Consider the following 17235-nt stretch of genomic DNA (forward strand, 5'->3'; position numbering starts at 1 on the left):
CGCCCCCGCGCCGCTGACGTCATCGCGCGCGGTCATGGGCGCGGCCCCGCGGCGGCGCGCGCCACCCGCCGCCCCGCCCCCCTCAGGGGAGGGACTCGTCAGGTGAGGGAACGCTCCGGTCTGTGCTCCCCTCGGGCCACGCGTTCCCTCAGGTCGGAGATTCCTCTCAGCTCAAGGCTCCCTTCAGCTGCGGGATCCCCTCAGGTGTGGGCTCCCCTCAAGTGAGGGTCCCTCTCAGGCCCGGGATGCCCTCCTGTGATGGTCTCCCTCAGGCCTGCGCTCTCCTCAGGCCAGGGCTCCCCTCAGATGGGGGCTCCCCTCAAGTGAGGGTCCCTCTCAGGCCCGGGATGCCCTCCTGTGATGGTCTCCCTCAGGCCTGCGCTCTCCTCAGGCCAGGGCTCCCCTCAGATGGGGGCTCCCCTCAGCTGCTGTCACGCGCCCTGCCCCGGTCACCTCCTGGAGGCCCTGCACCTCTCCTCAGCCCCCTCGTGTTGTGCCAGCACCTGAAGTGCTCCGTGGTGTGACCTGGAAGCTCCTTCCTGCCCTGTAAGGGTGGTTCATCACACATGGGGCTGAGAGTGGAGATAAAACCTCCACTGCACGGGGCCAGCCCCCTCAAAGGGACCTGGTGGCTGAATGACCACGCACCTGGGCTGAGGCAGCCCAGCCCTGCAGCTGCCTGGAGCTTGAACACAGGTCCTTAATATCAGAGAAGGTGACAAAGAGGATTCCTGATCTCTTTATTTTTACGATAATTACCCACTCAGCAGCTGGACTGGCCAGTTGTGAGCAGGGCCCAGTGTTCTCAGGCAGGGTGTGAAGAGCTGTAAATGTTGGCACCATGTCCTGTGGGTTTCTTGTGAACGGGTAGAAATAGGCAAAGAGGAAGACAAAAGGAAGGGGAAGGAAGCAATTGAAAAAAAAGGTACAAGGGGGAGGGGAGGGAAGGAGTGAAGCCGAAGTGAAGCCACAAATACAGTGCTGCCTTTTCATGAGGAGCGTATGTAGGATCCCATTTCCTTGAATTGACATAAACAACCAAAAATGTGTAGAGACGCTCCTCAGTGTTCTTGCTGTCCCTCCTCTAGGTCTATATTCACACTGTTTGCCCTTTTTGCATGTTTTTTTCCTACATTTGTGGGTGGACACCTGAAATGCAGTCAATGACCTTCTGCATTCAGTTTCCAGAGAAACCTGCTCAGAGCTTGCAGTGGTTTGGGATTTCTGCTGGTTTAAGAATCACCAACCCCAGGGATGTTGCATTGTCCCTGCTGCTTCTCCAGTGAGGCCATGATTGTCCAGAGATCAAACATATGTGTTACGGCAGGTCTTGATAATCCTGAAGTAGAATAATAAACTAATCAACATAATAGAAATGTCACAGGAATTTGTTATGTCTGTATTAAATTTTTCCTGGATTCTAGCATTTGTCCACAATCCTATGTAACAGGACTTTATGTTACAGGAGGCCTGGATTTTGGATTACAGACTTTGGAAGAAAAAGGATCCCAGATCGGAGCGTTAATTCTGTGCTGGATACGTGCCGAAACTTTCCAGTTCTCCACAAGGTTGGAATACTCTCTGCTAGCAAAGTTACTTTTCCTTCCCACATGAAAACATTCCCTCCACCTTTGCTGTTCTCTATCAGATCAGTTTATCACAGAGCCACCCCTAAGATGTTGCTGCATCTTACCCCTTGCTGTTGAGGGGAGGCTGAGGTGCTGACCCTGCAGACCTGGGAGAATCCAGAAAGTAAAAACACTTCCATATTTGTAGGATTGCCTGTGTCAGTCCTAACATTCAGGAAAAGGTATTTCTAGAAGACATCATAAATTGTCAATAACCCTTAAAAGTATTCCTTTCCCTGCTGATCTGTAAGACTCAAAAGAGCAGAAGGAAACTCTTATCAGTCATGAATATTTGCCCTGGGCTGTAATTCTGCAGGCTGAGGACATTTCATTAGGGCCGTGGTTGGTGTTTGTCATACAAAGGCAGGAAATATTGCGCATTTCCCACTCAGAGCCCTGCTTTGCCGGCCCCAGAGCTCTCCCAGAACACCAAGGAATCACCAGACATTTATCCCAAACTCTCCTACCTCTCCCCTACACCTCTTGACAGGCAACAATTCTGATGCATGTTGTGGCTGTGCATAATGTTTACCTCAAAAGATTTCTTTCAACTTTTTAACTAAGCCATGCTAATTAATATTCATCCAAGAGATCTGCATTTTCTTTCAAACAGAAACTACGGAAACATTTAATTAAGCACAAACAATGTGAGTGTAGCACTGCTGGCCTTACAGCTGGTCCTGCATTGTTTGACATTGCACCATTATGAAATACTTCAGAATTACCTGTAAACTCTCTCCACCTCCTGGGAGGCTGTAGCTGTTTGTATAATCTCAGTATTTCAATCACATCTTTGTGAATAAAACCAAAGCAAGCTGAGACAACAGTGATCCCCTCAGCCCTGGATGGGGAGCAGAGCTCTGTGCAGCTGATGTTTGGGGTTCCCACACCTCGCCTGTCTTTCACTTGTGGCAACACATGAGAAATGGTGCCTTTCCTCTGAATTTCAGTATTTTGTGATCCTTTTTCTAGGTATCTTGCAGCTTTTTAATGGCTGTTTTCTGCTGCCAGAGATCATCTAAGGCCACTGCACAGCAAATCTACAAACACGAAATCTCTGGTTTGTCTTTACCTTAATTAATCCCCAATTCACCAACCTTTCACTGCCAGAAAACATATCTAAGAAATTGAGTTAATAAATCAAGTTAAGGATCACAGCAAAATTGTGACTGTTTGTTCTCTGGGTGTTAGATTTTGTTTTCGTACACATAGTTATGTATATGTACAGGCATATGTTAGCTCCTTTCCTTCAACCTCCAGACTATTCCTGAATGCAAATTCCATTCATTCTTTCCTCTTAAGATAATTGAGGCTTTTTCCTTTGATGCTTTTCCCCTGTTCTAGAAATACAGATTCTTTCCAGCATAGCAAACGGGAAAGGACAAAATATAAATGTAGATGAGTCCCTATTCTAACATCAGGTGACAAGAAGATGTGGTAAATAAAATACTTGGCACGTGTTTCAGCTGGAGATTGATGCTGCTGATTCATCTTGTATTCATCTGGATTTATCCCTTAGTTAAGGAATAAATTAAGGACTTCAAGTGAGGCGTTAGCTCAAGTATGGCCAAATTTATCTGCTTCCAACAATATTAAGAGTCTTGCAAAGCACTCCACGGTTGCAGTAAATAATTCTCAGCTTTGGGTGACTTCAGAAATTAACTTCATAACTTTACCTTTAAACCTCTACCTTGTTGCAGGTAGTTAAGCAGAGACCATGAGCTGTAAATCTGCAGCAGCAGGAACTCATGGGGAGAGGGTATCTGGTGTCAGCTTCCAGGATTTCAGCCTTTCAGTTTGCATCACTATCTAAGTGCCTGAACATTCCAGATAACGAAGGGGTTTAGCTTTAGGTTGTTTTGATGTAAAACAAACATGGTTTTTATCTTGAGAGAGCTGCTCCCAGCAAAAAGGAGGGAAGAATTTTAAATGCTTTCCCACAAGGCTGCCTCTTAAGCCAGAGTCAACCAGGTGAAGTTTACACCTCAAACCTTTCACTTCAATCCCTCCTAAATCCTGCTGATGACAATTCTTTGGAGCAGAGTGGTGGGGAAGCTCCTTCAGCTCACTGACACAGGCTTGGTTGGAGTCCAAGACCCTCCCACCTCTTCCCTGGCTTTTCTTTTGAATATAGCAGCAATAAAACACGCGTTTGAGCATCCCACTTCCACAGTATGTTGTTGTCACACTCTTCACCTTTAAAGAATTCCAACATATGTTTCCCTAAATGCTTTTTCTCTATTTATTCTACGAACTTCCCAGAATAAATTTAATTTATTGATTCTGACAGTTTTCAGTTGGTTTGGACACTTAACATGGGTGATTCCCCAAGCTTAGTGAGAGCAAACTCAGCTTGGAGCAGCTGTCTCCTTTCAGTGAGAAAATGATTGGTTTCAGATGTAGAATACTGAGGGCCTTGGGCTATATTTAATTTTTTTAAAAAATCCTGCTCTTAAAAGTGAAAAAAATGAAAGTGCATCATATGTCACAGGACCTTGCTGCAGAAAGGTGTTTTTCTGGGCATGTTTCCACGCACAAACTCCCAGTGCTTGATTTGTTCTTCAGTGTGTCCAGCCTGGAAGTAAGTGGAGTTCAACGAACTGTGTTGGCAGAATAAGGGGCTGAGTTACAGCATAATTTACATGGACAGATTTAAAAGCTTCCTTTCAGTCTTAATAAATGTAAGGTTTAATCAACTTCCAGACAATTAAAGCAGCAACAGTACAAACAGCAGCAGAACTGAAGCCCTGTCGCTGCCTGGTGAAGGAGGCTTTGCTGTTCCTTGATATCAACGGCCAATGCCTGTCACAGTGAAACAAGAAAAAGAAACCAAACCGCCAGGAAAGGTATTTGGGGCCAAATCTTGGCTGGCAAGGCTGGAACGAGGGGAATTGTGTCAAGGAAAACCCAAATTCTCCTGCTAGCACATCATAACTTGACTTTTTGACCCTACTTTTCATAGTGGCCTCAATGTTGTGCCTGGAAACAACTGCTCTTGGGAGAGGAAGAGAGTTTGGTTAGGACATTTCAGGGTCACTTTGGGTTTATATCTCACTCTTTGACTGAATTAAATATTCTAGATATATCTGACACCCTTTGCAAAAATTATCCCCACTTCCTACTTACTAAGGGGGTTCCTTCTCTCAAAATGGAATAACATTTTCTAAGTAAAATTTCAGTTGAGTGAGTCAAAAGAACTTTTTGATTAAACTTCAAATATCACCACCTTCTCTTCAAGCTGGTATAATTTTGTCTTTTTTTGTAAGAAGAACATGCTTACATTTTCCCACTCTGTACCCTTGTAATACAAAAAGGTACAGAATGATATTGTCAAGTGACAAAATAATTAAGTATGATTCAAGTGTTTATACCTGGACTAAGAAAACTGTAGATGGGAACCACACACTGCCCCTTCCTAGATAAATGTCTCTGTGAAGCCCCCATGGAGGGGGCAGGAGGGTCTGTAAGGGTGCTGATAACCCATTCTGGGACCATGTAAGTAAAATAAAAACCACACAGAGACCAGGAGCAGAAGAATTTAAAATAAGTGACTCAGAACTGGAGGCAGCACCCTCCATCATATCCAGATACAGAGGTTTTTGCAGAGGGAGTTTTTGATCTCAATTTGTGAATTTTAATTTGTTGCTAAAATATTTTAAGTCTTTTGAAGTTTTTATTGTTTTCAAATGTATATTGATTTTCAAATATGTCTGTAACTACTGGTCAGCAGAAGCTGTGGTTAGGTATGGCGTAGTTTGGACTAACAGTTCAAAAACTTCAGGCAGCCTGTGCTCTTTAAAAATAAACAAGTGAAATGGTCTGAATTAGCTAATTATTTTAATTGCCAATCTCTCAGTTAAGTGCAGTGCAATATAGAGGCCGAAGTTAAAAAATAGTTAACACTTTTCCAGAGATGGCTATTTCTGGTTGTAATTTCAGGCTGTAGATTTTGGGCTGCAATAGGCATTTTTTCTTCTCCCTCATGGGTTTCTTTATTTCTTCCCCAAAGCTCTGTCCTCACTCCAGCCCTTACAACTGGCCATGGTAAAACACAGGAATGATTGTCTTCAGTAATTCTTAGGCTCTGCCCCAAACCAGAGCACATTAATGTGACTGACTGTGAATAAATCCTTCCTGAATATCTTCATCTCGTTTTTAATAACAGGAGACATTTTCTCTTGTATAAGTATTTCTTAACTTGGTCAGCTTCCATGGTTTTCTCTCCGGTTTTTTTTCTGCTTAAAGAAGTCTTTAAGTTCTACCTCTCCTACATCCCTGGAAATGCTTGCTAGCAGCCGCCATCTTTGTAGTTCATCTAAACTAACACAAGAAATTCCATGTGTGTATTTTCCCTTGGTACAGATTTCCCTCCACCATTTCCACACGTGTTGTCTGTGGAGCACCTCTTTCTTCCCTCCACTTCATTTTCCTTCACCGGATTTCTCAGGCAGTGGCATTGTCTCCTTTGGGTCCATGGCCCTCACACGTGTAATGGGAAATGGAATATTTGCCTTTAGTCACACTCACACTTGGAATAAATCCATTCTCTGTCCTATCTGAGCATGGACACAACACTGAAGCCACATTCAATGCCACAGATATCGAAGATGGCAAAGGAGCACCTGTCAGGGAAGACTGAGCTGTATCTCATCTTTACAGAAGCAGCTGCTTGTTTCCATCGCAAGATTTCCCACCTACCTCAGCATTTTTACCATACAGCTTGCAGAGCTGTGCACAAAAATTACGGTGAAAGGATTAGAATCAAATGCATTTGGCTCATGGGAGTCATACAAGAGCTTTGGTTTGATACTAGAAATGTGCACAGTCAATTACCCATTAGAGAAGATGATTACAGACACCCACAAGGCCAGAGTGGCAATCCCTGCTCACCACGGCTGTGGAAGAAATGTAATGGATGAGGGAATTAGTGTCAGGTTTATTCAGATTTCTCCTTTAAGATCACTGATGTGCATTTTCAGCGGCTTCCTCCTGTTTCTCCTGACATTTGCAAGGCTGATTTATTTGTTACTCATAGGTGCTGTAATCAGTGCTTTCATTTCCAGTGTTCTGCTGCTGGGTGTATGAAAAACCAACCAGAGGGGAAACACTCGTTGCTTATTAGCACTTTATATTCTGCTGGAAAATCCCGAGCTCAGGGCACGTAGCTGCACAGCGCTGTATGTCCCCAGTGGCTCCGGCTCCATCCCCCGTGCTCAGCGTGGGGACCAGAGTGTGATGCCGTGTCCCAGCACATCCCTCTCCGCCCCGGGCCGCTCCCGTGGCCCTTAGCGCTGGAGTTTGGCACGTCGCTATGGCGACCCCGCCGCCGCCGCGGGCAGCCCCCAGCCGCCACCATGGCAGGTCGGTGTCCGCGGTTTGATCCTCGGCATCAGGGGAGGCAGGAGAGCGGCGGCCACACTCCAGGGTGCTTTGCAAACCGAGCTCGTGGTCTTTCCCTGTCGGCCGCTCGCACCGCTGCCCTCCTTCCCGGCTCACGCCGGGGAGGAGCAGCAACAGGCGCCCTGAGCATTCCCCTCGCAGACAGTACCCTGGGGGCGAGGAGGGGATGGGGGTGCCTCTGCTGCGCCGGTGGATGCTGGCAAAGGGACCCCGGTGCGGAGCAGTGCCGTGGTGCTGCGTCACTGCAAGGGTTGAGCTCAGCTGGGGCACCTCGGGGCCGGGGGAGAGTCAGGCAGGGTGCACAGGGGTGTGGTGCCAGGCGCGATGCTTCCAGGGACAGTCAGCAGCCGCTTCTCTGCACCCGGGTGTGTTTCCCTCCTTGCTCTTCATTCAGTTAAGATGTAAGATGAAAAAAAGTAGCTACATTGCATTGCTCTGAAGTTCCGCAAAGAGCCAGAGGAAAAAATGGGCTTCCTGTAGGGCCGTGCAAACTAAGCATTTTACCAGAGACCTGACAAAAGTCGCAGAGCAGCGTCTGGAGGAGGACGCGGAGGTCTGTACGAGCCTCATCCCCCAGCGCCGCGGCAGAGACGCACGGGAGCTGCAGCCTCTCGCCCTCGGCACCGAGAGCTGCAGCCGGAACGACTCTGCACCGCCTGCCTCTCGCTGCCAGCCTCCCCGCGCCCTGGTAGTAGGCGGCTAAAAACATACAGGGAGGCGAATACCGACTGCGTTATCACTTACGCAAACCTGTCATCGCTGACGTAAATTTAGAAGGGAATTCAGCAAGTAAAGGCGGCTCCCGCTGGCCCGCCTTACCCCGGGTACTCTGCGCGGGTTGTGCCTCGCAGGACACGGCGAGCAGATGGGGCTGCCCCCGCAGCTGGGAATCCTCCCTGGGGTTTGTAAATCCTAAGCTTTGAGTTAAAGAAGTGGTGGGATGTGATGGTGGGAAAGCGATGCTCCCATCTGGCAGGGGTAGTGAAGAGACTTCTTGTCACAGGCATGAGCTGCTCAGAGGTCATGGCCAGTGTCAGGGTGGGTACAGGTTGCTGTAGCTCGGCTCTTCAGCTTCCCCAGCAAAGGCAGGGCAGACACAAGCCAGCAATGTGTGGCACGGTGTCCTGAAAAACCCCAGCCCTTGGCAAATATTGGCAAGGCCCCCCATTCTCCAAGAGCTGCAGCACCCAAAAGTGAGGGAGGAACTCAGCAGTTTTAGTGTATCCTGTATTTGCATTGCTGGAAAAACATCCTCTATGAGGGGCTGTGACTCCATCATACCGAGGGATGCATCCTGTCCTCGGTGTTCAAGACTCATTCTGGACACATAACTACTTTTATTTAGCAATGTTGTCCTCCCAAATAGCTGTTGAATGACCATTGCCCACAGCTGAAAATGGAGAACTGAGGATGAACCCTTAACAGTATTTTCTTAGTTAGTATTTCTAGCTTTTATTTCCTAGAAAGGACGTAAAGCACCTTTCTTTTCCCCTCTCCTCCCACGGTCCATGTTTTCTCCCCTGCCGGGCTTCCCGGCACCCGCAGCACAGCAGGAACCAGAGCTTCGCTCTGCCGAGAAGGGAAAGACGCAGCAAAATCGCTCGATACGGCTCAGTCCAGAGGATCAGGACAGAAGGGGGAGCCCAGGAGACAAAATCGGAGAGCATCCCACCCCGCCGGGCTCCAGCCGAGCTCTGGATGTTAACGGCATTCATAGAAACTTGCTTTTGTTTCTACAGCCACCTTTTGGCTTTTGTTTATGGTTTATAGGAGACCGCTCTCACCTCCGAGTCTGTGCCCAATTCCCACTGTGCTGAACAGTGGTTCCATTGGCAGTGCTCAGAAATCACCTCCATGCTGCACTCCGCCATTGTTCTCTGTATTTATGAGGCAAAACATCTCCTTTTCCCTCCTCTTCCCCCGCACTGACCCTTTCCCTCCAGGCCTCCAACACCTGAAACACCCCCACTGTGCCTGTCATCCCCTGCCTGCTGTTCCTGCTTTAAACCCACGTCACCTCAGAAGTCACTCCTTGGCAGCTTGATGGGCTGGTGAGCACTTGGCCTGCCGTGGGCTAGTCCACAGCTTCCTGGGAGATGGAAACATTGTGGTTTCAACCCCTTTTAATAAGGCACCTGGAGGACTGATATTTTTAGCAGTAAAGGAGCCTGAGCTGCATTACTGCTGAGGGTATGAAGTGTCCCAGCTCTGGGTGGGCCTCAGGGACACTGGACAACTCCCTGACCCGTTCCATCAGTTGTATGGAATAGATGCCTTTCCCTGCACTCCCCAAGATCTCGAGCAGGTGCAGAGATCAACGCCCACCACAAACCTGACCTGCTGAGATTTATTTAACATTTCCTAACAGGCCAGGCTATGCTATGAGCCCATTTTCACATAGTGCTGGTTTGTACTTCAGTATCTTTAGTTGCCTCCTGTTTGTTGTATCTCTTGTTTCACCCCTCCAAAGCCAGGCATCAGTTACTGACTCGGGTGCATCTTAAAGCATGGCTCACAAATACTGTTCTGCCTGTACCTGCCTGAGTAATTTCTAATTTATTGCTGATAATAATTTGTTTTCTTCTCCAGATACCAACAATATGCCCGTTATAAAGTACCCCAGGATTAGAGACCCTCTCTTTTATGAATGGGACAGGAAAGCCCAGAAATGTGGATTAAGACACACAATCTATGCTGTAAATGGGGATCAGTATACTGGAGAATGGTTGGACAACTTGAAACATGGTAAGATAATTTTGAGAAAAAGTAGCACCTTAGATGTCCTTACAAAGGTTCCTAGGGGCAGGGAGCAGTCAGTGGTTCTATGCTCCTGGAAGAGCATTCATTCATGTATGACTATATTACACACACACACATTTATATATATTTGATAAATGTAATGGAAAAACGCAGAAACATTTCTAATATGTAACTTGAAGAGCTTTTGCATGCACTCAGGGGCAATTACCCAAAATATCTCTATTACAGATGTTTCAAAATCCTTTCCAAATACAGCAAGCTGCAGTCAGCTCCATGCACTGGGATGTGCCCTGGCTGCACAGTCCCTGGAGCTCTCTCAGCTCCTGACTTGGCTCCAGGAATCTTAATTTATTCTCAAGATGTGGCAGGGGCTGCAGGAGACAGAGCAGGGGAAGGAGACCCTGTCCAAGCCTGGAGCAGCCGGAGCAGGACAGGCTTGTTTACAAGCAGTAAACTGAGGTTTGGAAAGATTTCAGTGCATTCAGCAGAGGCCACACAGGAAGCCCCTGATCAAGATTAACAATAGTTCCAACTTGGGAAGCTAAACTGAATCCCAGACATAAGCCTGTCTTGGTGCAGGGAGTGCTACCCTGCCTGCGATGGAGCAGGAAGGGCAGCCCTGTACACCCTTCTCCTAACCATGATGGTCTCCCTGTCACTCCTCTCGTTTGTTAACCAGGTAAAGGCACCCAGCTATGGAAAAACACAGGAGCTATTTACAGCGGTGACTGGAAGTTTGGGAAGCGGGATGGTTATGGCTCATACAGCATTCCTGACCCAGTAACCAAGGAATACAAGAGGGTGTACACAGGCTGGTGGGAAAATGACCGAAGAGGTGTAAGTGAGATTTTCTGCATGTGCCAACAGTGAGGCAGCGGGACCCAAAACACAGGAAAGAGCTGGGTGCACATGTGCAAAAAGATTACTTAAAATACTATTTTTCCCAATACTGAGGCTGAATTGAATGGTCAAGACTAAAAATCCAAGATTTTTATGGGAGTGCCATCTCCTTCCTGGAGAGGGAGTCATCCCCACCCATCTGCTGGTTACCAGGCTATAGCCCCAAGTTCACCACCAGCTGCTGCAGAGCAGTGGTTACTGCTCAGACTCACTTGCAGCTTGGCTAGGCAGGATGGGAGGTTTCCCATCCCATCTCTTAATCCTCCTCACCCATCCCCTTCATTCCTCTTATCCTTGAACAAGTCAGAGGAACCTGTATTATAGGCACTGCCAGAAAATGTACTTTCTTCTGGGAGTTTTACAGCATAATAGGCAACTAACTTGAGTTATTTTGGAAATTAAGCCTGTCACATAAATCACTGGTTTTTTTCTAAAAGGAACATAATGAGAAAGTAATCTGGTAGAAGTGACTGCAATGTAATGTGCAAAATCCCTGTAGGAACGTTTTTGGATCTGCCAGTGGAAACCTTGTGTTTGTCTTCGTGTCTGCTTTTAAATTAAACTCATCTCCACCAACGCTTCTAATGGGCGTGTGGCTCCATGGCTCCTGTCTCTTGGAGGGAGCTTCCCTTCCTGTTCTTTAAGGTCATATTTTGGATAATTGAGCTTTGGTGAAAGATGTATAATGACATCCAAATATCACTATGGTTAGGTTTTCTTCTAAAAAAGTTTCTCCCTTACATCCATGCAGTTTAATAAAATCAACACTCAGAAAAATCAGTTGTTTCCAGAACTGGTTTTATTATTTGTTCAGAGAAAAAAGAACACTTTATTCCAATGGGAAAATGTGTTAGTAATATGGAAATATTTCTTATTGGTATCACTCTCTGGCATAGGGGGTACTTCTGGACTTCACTTGATGGCAAACATACACCTAAGACAAACAAGGGCTGGAGTTGCCCAGCCTGGGACACACTGAGCTGGAAATGTCATCAGGGTTGAAAGACATGAAATCCCCATGTTGAGAGATACATCCTTTAATGCTGCCTATCCCCAGGCAGGTTTATATACTTCTAAAACCCGCTTTTAGCTAAATATTAGCAGCAATCATGCCAATAATAACACACTGAGATATAAACCCAGGGTTTTGTCAAGGGAATAAAACTGTTTGCCAAAAAAAAAATCCTATACTACCACATCTCATTTCCTTCAGCACGAGAACAGCCACAGAGCTGGGCTGCCAGCAGCCATGTGTAAGAGTAATAAACAAAGGAGTCTTCTATCAAAGTGATGTCCCAAAGTAGAACACTGACCCCTTTCAATAGAGCAGCTCCTAACCAGCCATCTCTGTGCTGCTGCCCAGGGCCGGGGGGTGTTCTTTTACCCCAACGGGGAGTGCTACGAGGGCGAGTGGAGCAACGGTTTGCGGAGTGGCTGGGGAAAGATGCAGTACAAGGACGGTTCCGTCTACGAGGGACAGTGGCTGGTGGATCAGCCCAATGGGCAGGGCGTGCTGCGGCTCCGTAAGTACTGACCATCCTCACCCTGCCCCTTCCAAGCTGCCCTCCGGGTGTCTCTGCCATCCAGATTTCTGAGTGCTACACTGCAGCCTTGCAGCAGGGCTGCAGCCGGTCCGTGTCATCCCTCCCCTCCTGGTCTGGAGCTGGGGGCAGCACAGGCTGAGCAAGGGCCCATAAGCCCACACGCACGAAAGCCTACTTTTGCTGTGATTTACATTTAAATGACTGGGATGGTTCGGGTTAGAGATAATATACTGTTGGGTCAGAGAAGAGCAAATCTCTCTTTTCAAGCCAGGCACTTTGCCAGACAGGCTTTCTAGCTCTGCATACCAAAGAAGAGTCCAGTTTCCAGCACAGGAAAAAAAAAAAACAACAACAGTTTTCTTTTTGTGTTCACTCCATCCCCTCTGTCTGCTTCCGACAGTGGCTCATGTTGAGTGAACACAGGGGTTTCATTAGTACACAATCCTTTTCCATAAATAACACCAAGCACATCATGGATTGGAAATGTTAGGGCCAATCTCAGCATAAATACAGAAATTTAAATTTTTTCCCCTTGGACTTTAACACATTTTTTCCCAAAGCCAAGAATCCCAAAAATCTCTGTAATACCAGGCACGGCATTCCAAGAACATCTGAAGAAATATTATCTCCATATTATTATTCATCTATTCTATTTTTTTGCTTGGAAGTGATCTCAAGGCGAGTAATTAGCTAAGCAAAGCAGCTGGGAGGAATGAGCATGACCTTCACTGCACAGCACATGCATGACTGTGCTCTCTCGCTTTGGACCAATGGCTCATCCAGATGAAATCAGCACCCGCTTCCAGAGGGAATCTTCCACTGATCTGCTGTGCTCCCATCAAAGGCCCTGTTAGTTATAAACTAACAGCCCCTGCAGGCTGAGCTGTGGCTGATGAACCATTTCAGAGCCCAGTTGCCTCCAGCGTAGCCTCTGACTGATTGTTAGCTGGATTCCTTTTGGTTAAAATTAGCCGGAGCAATTATTTCATACCCACGAGCTTAATGCATTCAGCTCAGCTGCTGGAAGTGCGCCCACGTGCCAGCAGCTTTGCCATGTGAAAGAAAAGGAGTTCTTCAGTGGAGGTCACGATGAGCTGCAGCTCAAGATTAAATTGCTTGTAGTGGCAGCGTGCCCGGTGAGGGTGAGATTGGCTGAGAGCACCGTGCTGATCTGCCGCCTCTGCTACATCCATTCCCCAACAGCTTTGTACCAGAGCACTTTGCATCCACAGGGATCATGGTTGTGAGCAACACAGCCTCGGGTGCTCTGGGAGGAGAGCAGATGGGAGCAGCTGGGCACCACAGTGCAGTCAGGGCGTTCGCTGCCCCCTCCTTTCAGCCAGGGCTGTGATTTTGGTGGTTTCTCACTTGTTGGTGGCTGGAGTGCAAAAGCCAAGCTGCTCCCACCCCTGTGGGCAGGGCACGTTGGTGCTGCAGATAAGCACAAAACCAAATCAAGGTTGCAGATAACCATCACCATAGCTCCAGCCTGTAAACCAGACCCTGCCTGAGCAGCCCAGCAGCTACATTCTCCAGAAGCATTTTTGGTTTTTCCCTCTTCCCTTACAGCATCCTGGCTATCTCTGCAGCACCATGTGGTGTGCCCTGATATTTCAGCCACTTCTTGTGATGAAGAATGGCAGAGTTCAGCTGAGACTCAAAGGTATTTCCACTAACATGGTCAGAAATCCCCATGGGTTTGGGCTTAGAAACACTGTATGTAGGAAAAGGGGTGAGCAGAGGACTCTCTTAGTGACAGCAGGGTGGTCTGGATGTATCCCAGCTCCAGCGTCACCACGGGTATGATGCCCCTTCTCAACCAGCATCCATGGATGAGGCTGCTCTCTTCCCCTTGCAGCTCTACTTTCCCTGTTAGTGATGGATGGGTGGATTCCTGGAGAGCAGCACAGAGCCCAAAAAAAGCCTCTCTCAACTTGCAGAAAAATGCCAAGACAAGCAGTACAGCTGGAAAAACAGTCTGTAACTGACTGCCTGAACCGTTCAGACTCTCACAGCAATTCTCACCCCGTAATTCATTGAGGAAAAACTTAACTAAAAGTATTCTTTGAAATCAAGATTATTTTGACTGGACAGCAATCAGTGCTCTGTTCCTTGCCCAGACAAGCAAATCTCTTCAAGCCAGAGATCCTGTGTGATTTGTTGCAGTAACAAATCTGAAACTCGTGTCCTGTAATTTTTCTTGTTGTGAAGAGTGACTCAGGGACCAGTCCCTTACCCTGAGCACACTTGCTCCTTGTGTCAGCAAAGAATGAGTATCACTGTGAGAAGAACAAAGCAGGTGAGCACTGTCCTGGTTCCAAGTGGGCAAGTGTGGGCTCCTTCTACAGCATTTTCTCCCTCTGTGGCACAGCAAATGGAGCACTGCAAAATCAAAATGACACACAGTGCCACAGCCACCTTGAAATTACTAAGAGGAGCCAAACACATGATCTCTGCTGGTTTGCTCTGTTGATTGATTTCATTTGTAACCCCTTAACCAAATGGTGCAAATTTCAAGGTCTGTTCATGTATTTAATTGCAGCAAATGGAAATCGGTACGAAGGAGGTTGGAAAGATGGCAAGAAGCATGGCCCAGGGAAATACTTCTACCTCGATAAGGGACAGCAGTTAGAAGGCATCTGGGTAGCAGATATACCGAAGTGTGGAGTTCTGGTTGACTTTGGCAGAGACAACGCTCCAGCCCCTACTCAGTATCCACTCCCAGAGGTAATTGCTTGGAAATTTTGGTGTTTGCATTCATCAGTGCTCGGGTCAGCTCTCCAGGTAGCATTTCACTCCCCAAGAGATTTCCCCCACGGGGTGTGTGCTCAGTCTTTTGGCCAGCAGTGTCCTAAATGGCCCCTAGGGACTAACAGCTCATGCAGCCTCTGCTGGAGCCTCCCAATTGCCTACATCTGAAAAAATGCAGTTCTCATGCACCAGAACCGCTCAGAGACCTGATGCAGCACAAAGGAAACGGGGACAATACAGGCAGAGACAATAGTGGGATTTGCGTCAAGACCAAATGATTTCACCAAGCCCAGGTGCTGAGGCTGAGCAGACCCTGCAGCAACCCGAGCAGCTGCAGGGTGAACAGCAGCTCTTTCCTCCCTGTCAGGGCTCACCGTGTCCAGCAGCCCCAAGGGCAGAGGGGCATGTGCAGCTTCCCACCTGGGCCCAAGGTGGGTAGATGGTGTCCTAGAGCTCACATCCCCTGCTCCTCTTTTCCCTTGACTGACACACACTGCAGAGGAAGAGCCAGGCCCTATCCCCATCCCACAGACTTGGTGAGACAAAGACACACTGGGCCACCAGCCTGGCAGCCACGGGGTCCTTGCGTGTCACTTTGGTGCACGACCTGGAGGACAGGAGAGCCTGTCCCCAACTCCATGCCCTTGGACGAAGACAGGAAATGGGAATCAGCAGTGAACAGTTGTGGCTCCAAGTGACAGCTGTCCGTAAGAGTCTCAGCTTGAACCTCCGTGGTCTGCAAACTGCAGATGTGAAACACAAAGGCATCAGTTTCCAAGGGATGGTCAGTGCACGATGGGGTGGGGAAGCTCCCCTTCACTTAGAGCCAAGCAGAGCCACCCTGGATAACCACAGCACACTACTCTGCTCCAGTAACACAGGGAATAGCACGGCCCCTGGGCAGGTAAAGCCACCCACCTTCCTCTGGCCCAGGGCCAGGGCTGTTCCAAATGACACCACGCACCACTTCCGAAGCTCACAGCTGTTATATCTTTGTTGCCCCTGTTTTTACAAATCCGGTTTCAATAACCAAGGGCCCTTTGAGCACAGTTTTGACAAGCCAGTTAATCCTGTAAGAACCAGGCACACCCACAGCAGTGCAGAATAATAAATCCCAAATACCCACCAGGGAAAAACAATCTCTGTTTTGCAAAAAGAGTGAAAGGAGCAGCACTTCTGTACCTAAAAATATTTACTTTATGTGGTTTGTCAAAGGTCACTGAGAAGAGCCTCAACAACCCAACAGCCTGGGATGAACTGCTGGTACATTAAGGCAGGATGTGCAAGTCTGGCTGTTTATTTAACTCCCCAAAGACCAAGTGATGATCCAATTCTCTTCGGCTCTATAAGCAAAAACAAAGCACCAACTTTCACTGCTGTTACAGTGCTTTCAAAGGGTAGAGATGTGTTGATCTCAGAATATGAAGTAATAGATAAAAGGAGAAAAATTGAATTGAGGTTTTCATAAGCCTTTTGTCACCAGCACCCCCTTTACTAAAACTAGAGGTGAGGCCCAAGAGGCTACAAATCAAAGCCACTTTTGTCCAAGAGTGTGTTTTGTTAAAGTCACTCACACAGAGCTATTTCAAGGAGATGAAGTGATGTACAACACACTAATAAAATAAAGCGAGTATAGTTGTTTCTAAAACAATAATTGAAAGGCTGCAATATGAGCTGAAGTCCTGATATGTGGGAGACTCTCCAATAATGCTCAAGTAATCAAGATCTATAAAACCTTAAGCTTCTTCAATTACACTGCATAACTGATTTGTATTCTTTTTATTTAGATTGAACTACATGATCCAGCTGGTGTTTTAGCAGAGGCCCGGGCAATGTTTGATGACAGCCATAATTAATAACCAGATGCTGAAGAAAAAAAAAAAAAATTAAGAACACGATCCTTGGTTGTTTATTCCTCCGAGTCTCAAATCCACACCGTGGTTATCGTGTCGTGGTCTGCCTCACCCTTCCCTCAAGGCTGCTCAGGTACACTTCATTCTGCTCAGTAGCCTCTTCCCACCCCCATTATTTTGGAAAAGAAAAAAATTAAGTGGAAAAAACCCCAAAAGACAAGCACCAAAACGCTGCAAGAAAGGCAGAGCGACTCTTCGCGCAGCTCCTCTGACTTATTCCTCCTGCAAAGAAATCACCCTCCTGTTGGTTTCGAGGTCTTTGCTTTGGAGAAGGAGGGTTTCTAGTATGTGTTCTAAAAGCACACAGAAAAATACAATCAAGTATTTGTGTCCTCCACT

The 17235-nt window shown here is 47.3% G+C and overlaps 1 protein-coding gene across 5 annotated transcripts; it reads left to right on the forward strand.

Annotated features, from left to right (window-relative positions):
- The first annotated feature begins 49 nt into the window (after positions 1–49).
- Positions 50–17189, forward strand: MORN3 (MORN repeat containing 3). 5 transcript variants are annotated; one of them, XM_032127998.1, is made up of 7 exons: positions 50–102; positions 1466–1568; positions 9618–9773; positions 10468–10625; positions 12052–12211; positions 14775–14959; positions 16771–17189. In XM_032127998.1, exons 3-7 carry the CDS (start codon positions 9629–9631, stop codon positions 16837–16839), a joined length of 717 nt encoding a protein of 238 aa, XP_031983889.1. In that variant the 5' UTR covers positions 50–102; positions 1466–1568; positions 9618–9628; the 3' UTR covers positions 16840–17189. The 5 variants fall into 5 exon arrangements, with proteins under 5 accessions (XP_031983889.1, XP_031983890.1, XP_031983888.1 ...); XM_032127999.1 differs by lacking the exon at positions 50–102 and adding an exon at positions 113–204; XM_032127997.1 differs by lacking the exons at positions 50–102; positions 1466–1568 and adding an exon at positions 6924–6989.
- The last annotated feature ends 46 nt before the right edge of the window (positions 17190–17235 follow it).

This window comes from Corvus moneduloides, chromosome 18 (genome assembly GCF_009650955.1).
Source record: "Corvus moneduloides isolate bCorMon1 chromosome 18, bCorMon1.pri, whole genome shotgun sequence".
NCBI classification, from domain to species: domain Eukaryota; kingdom Metazoa; phylum Chordata; class Aves; order Passeriformes; family Corvidae; genus Corvus; species Corvus moneduloides.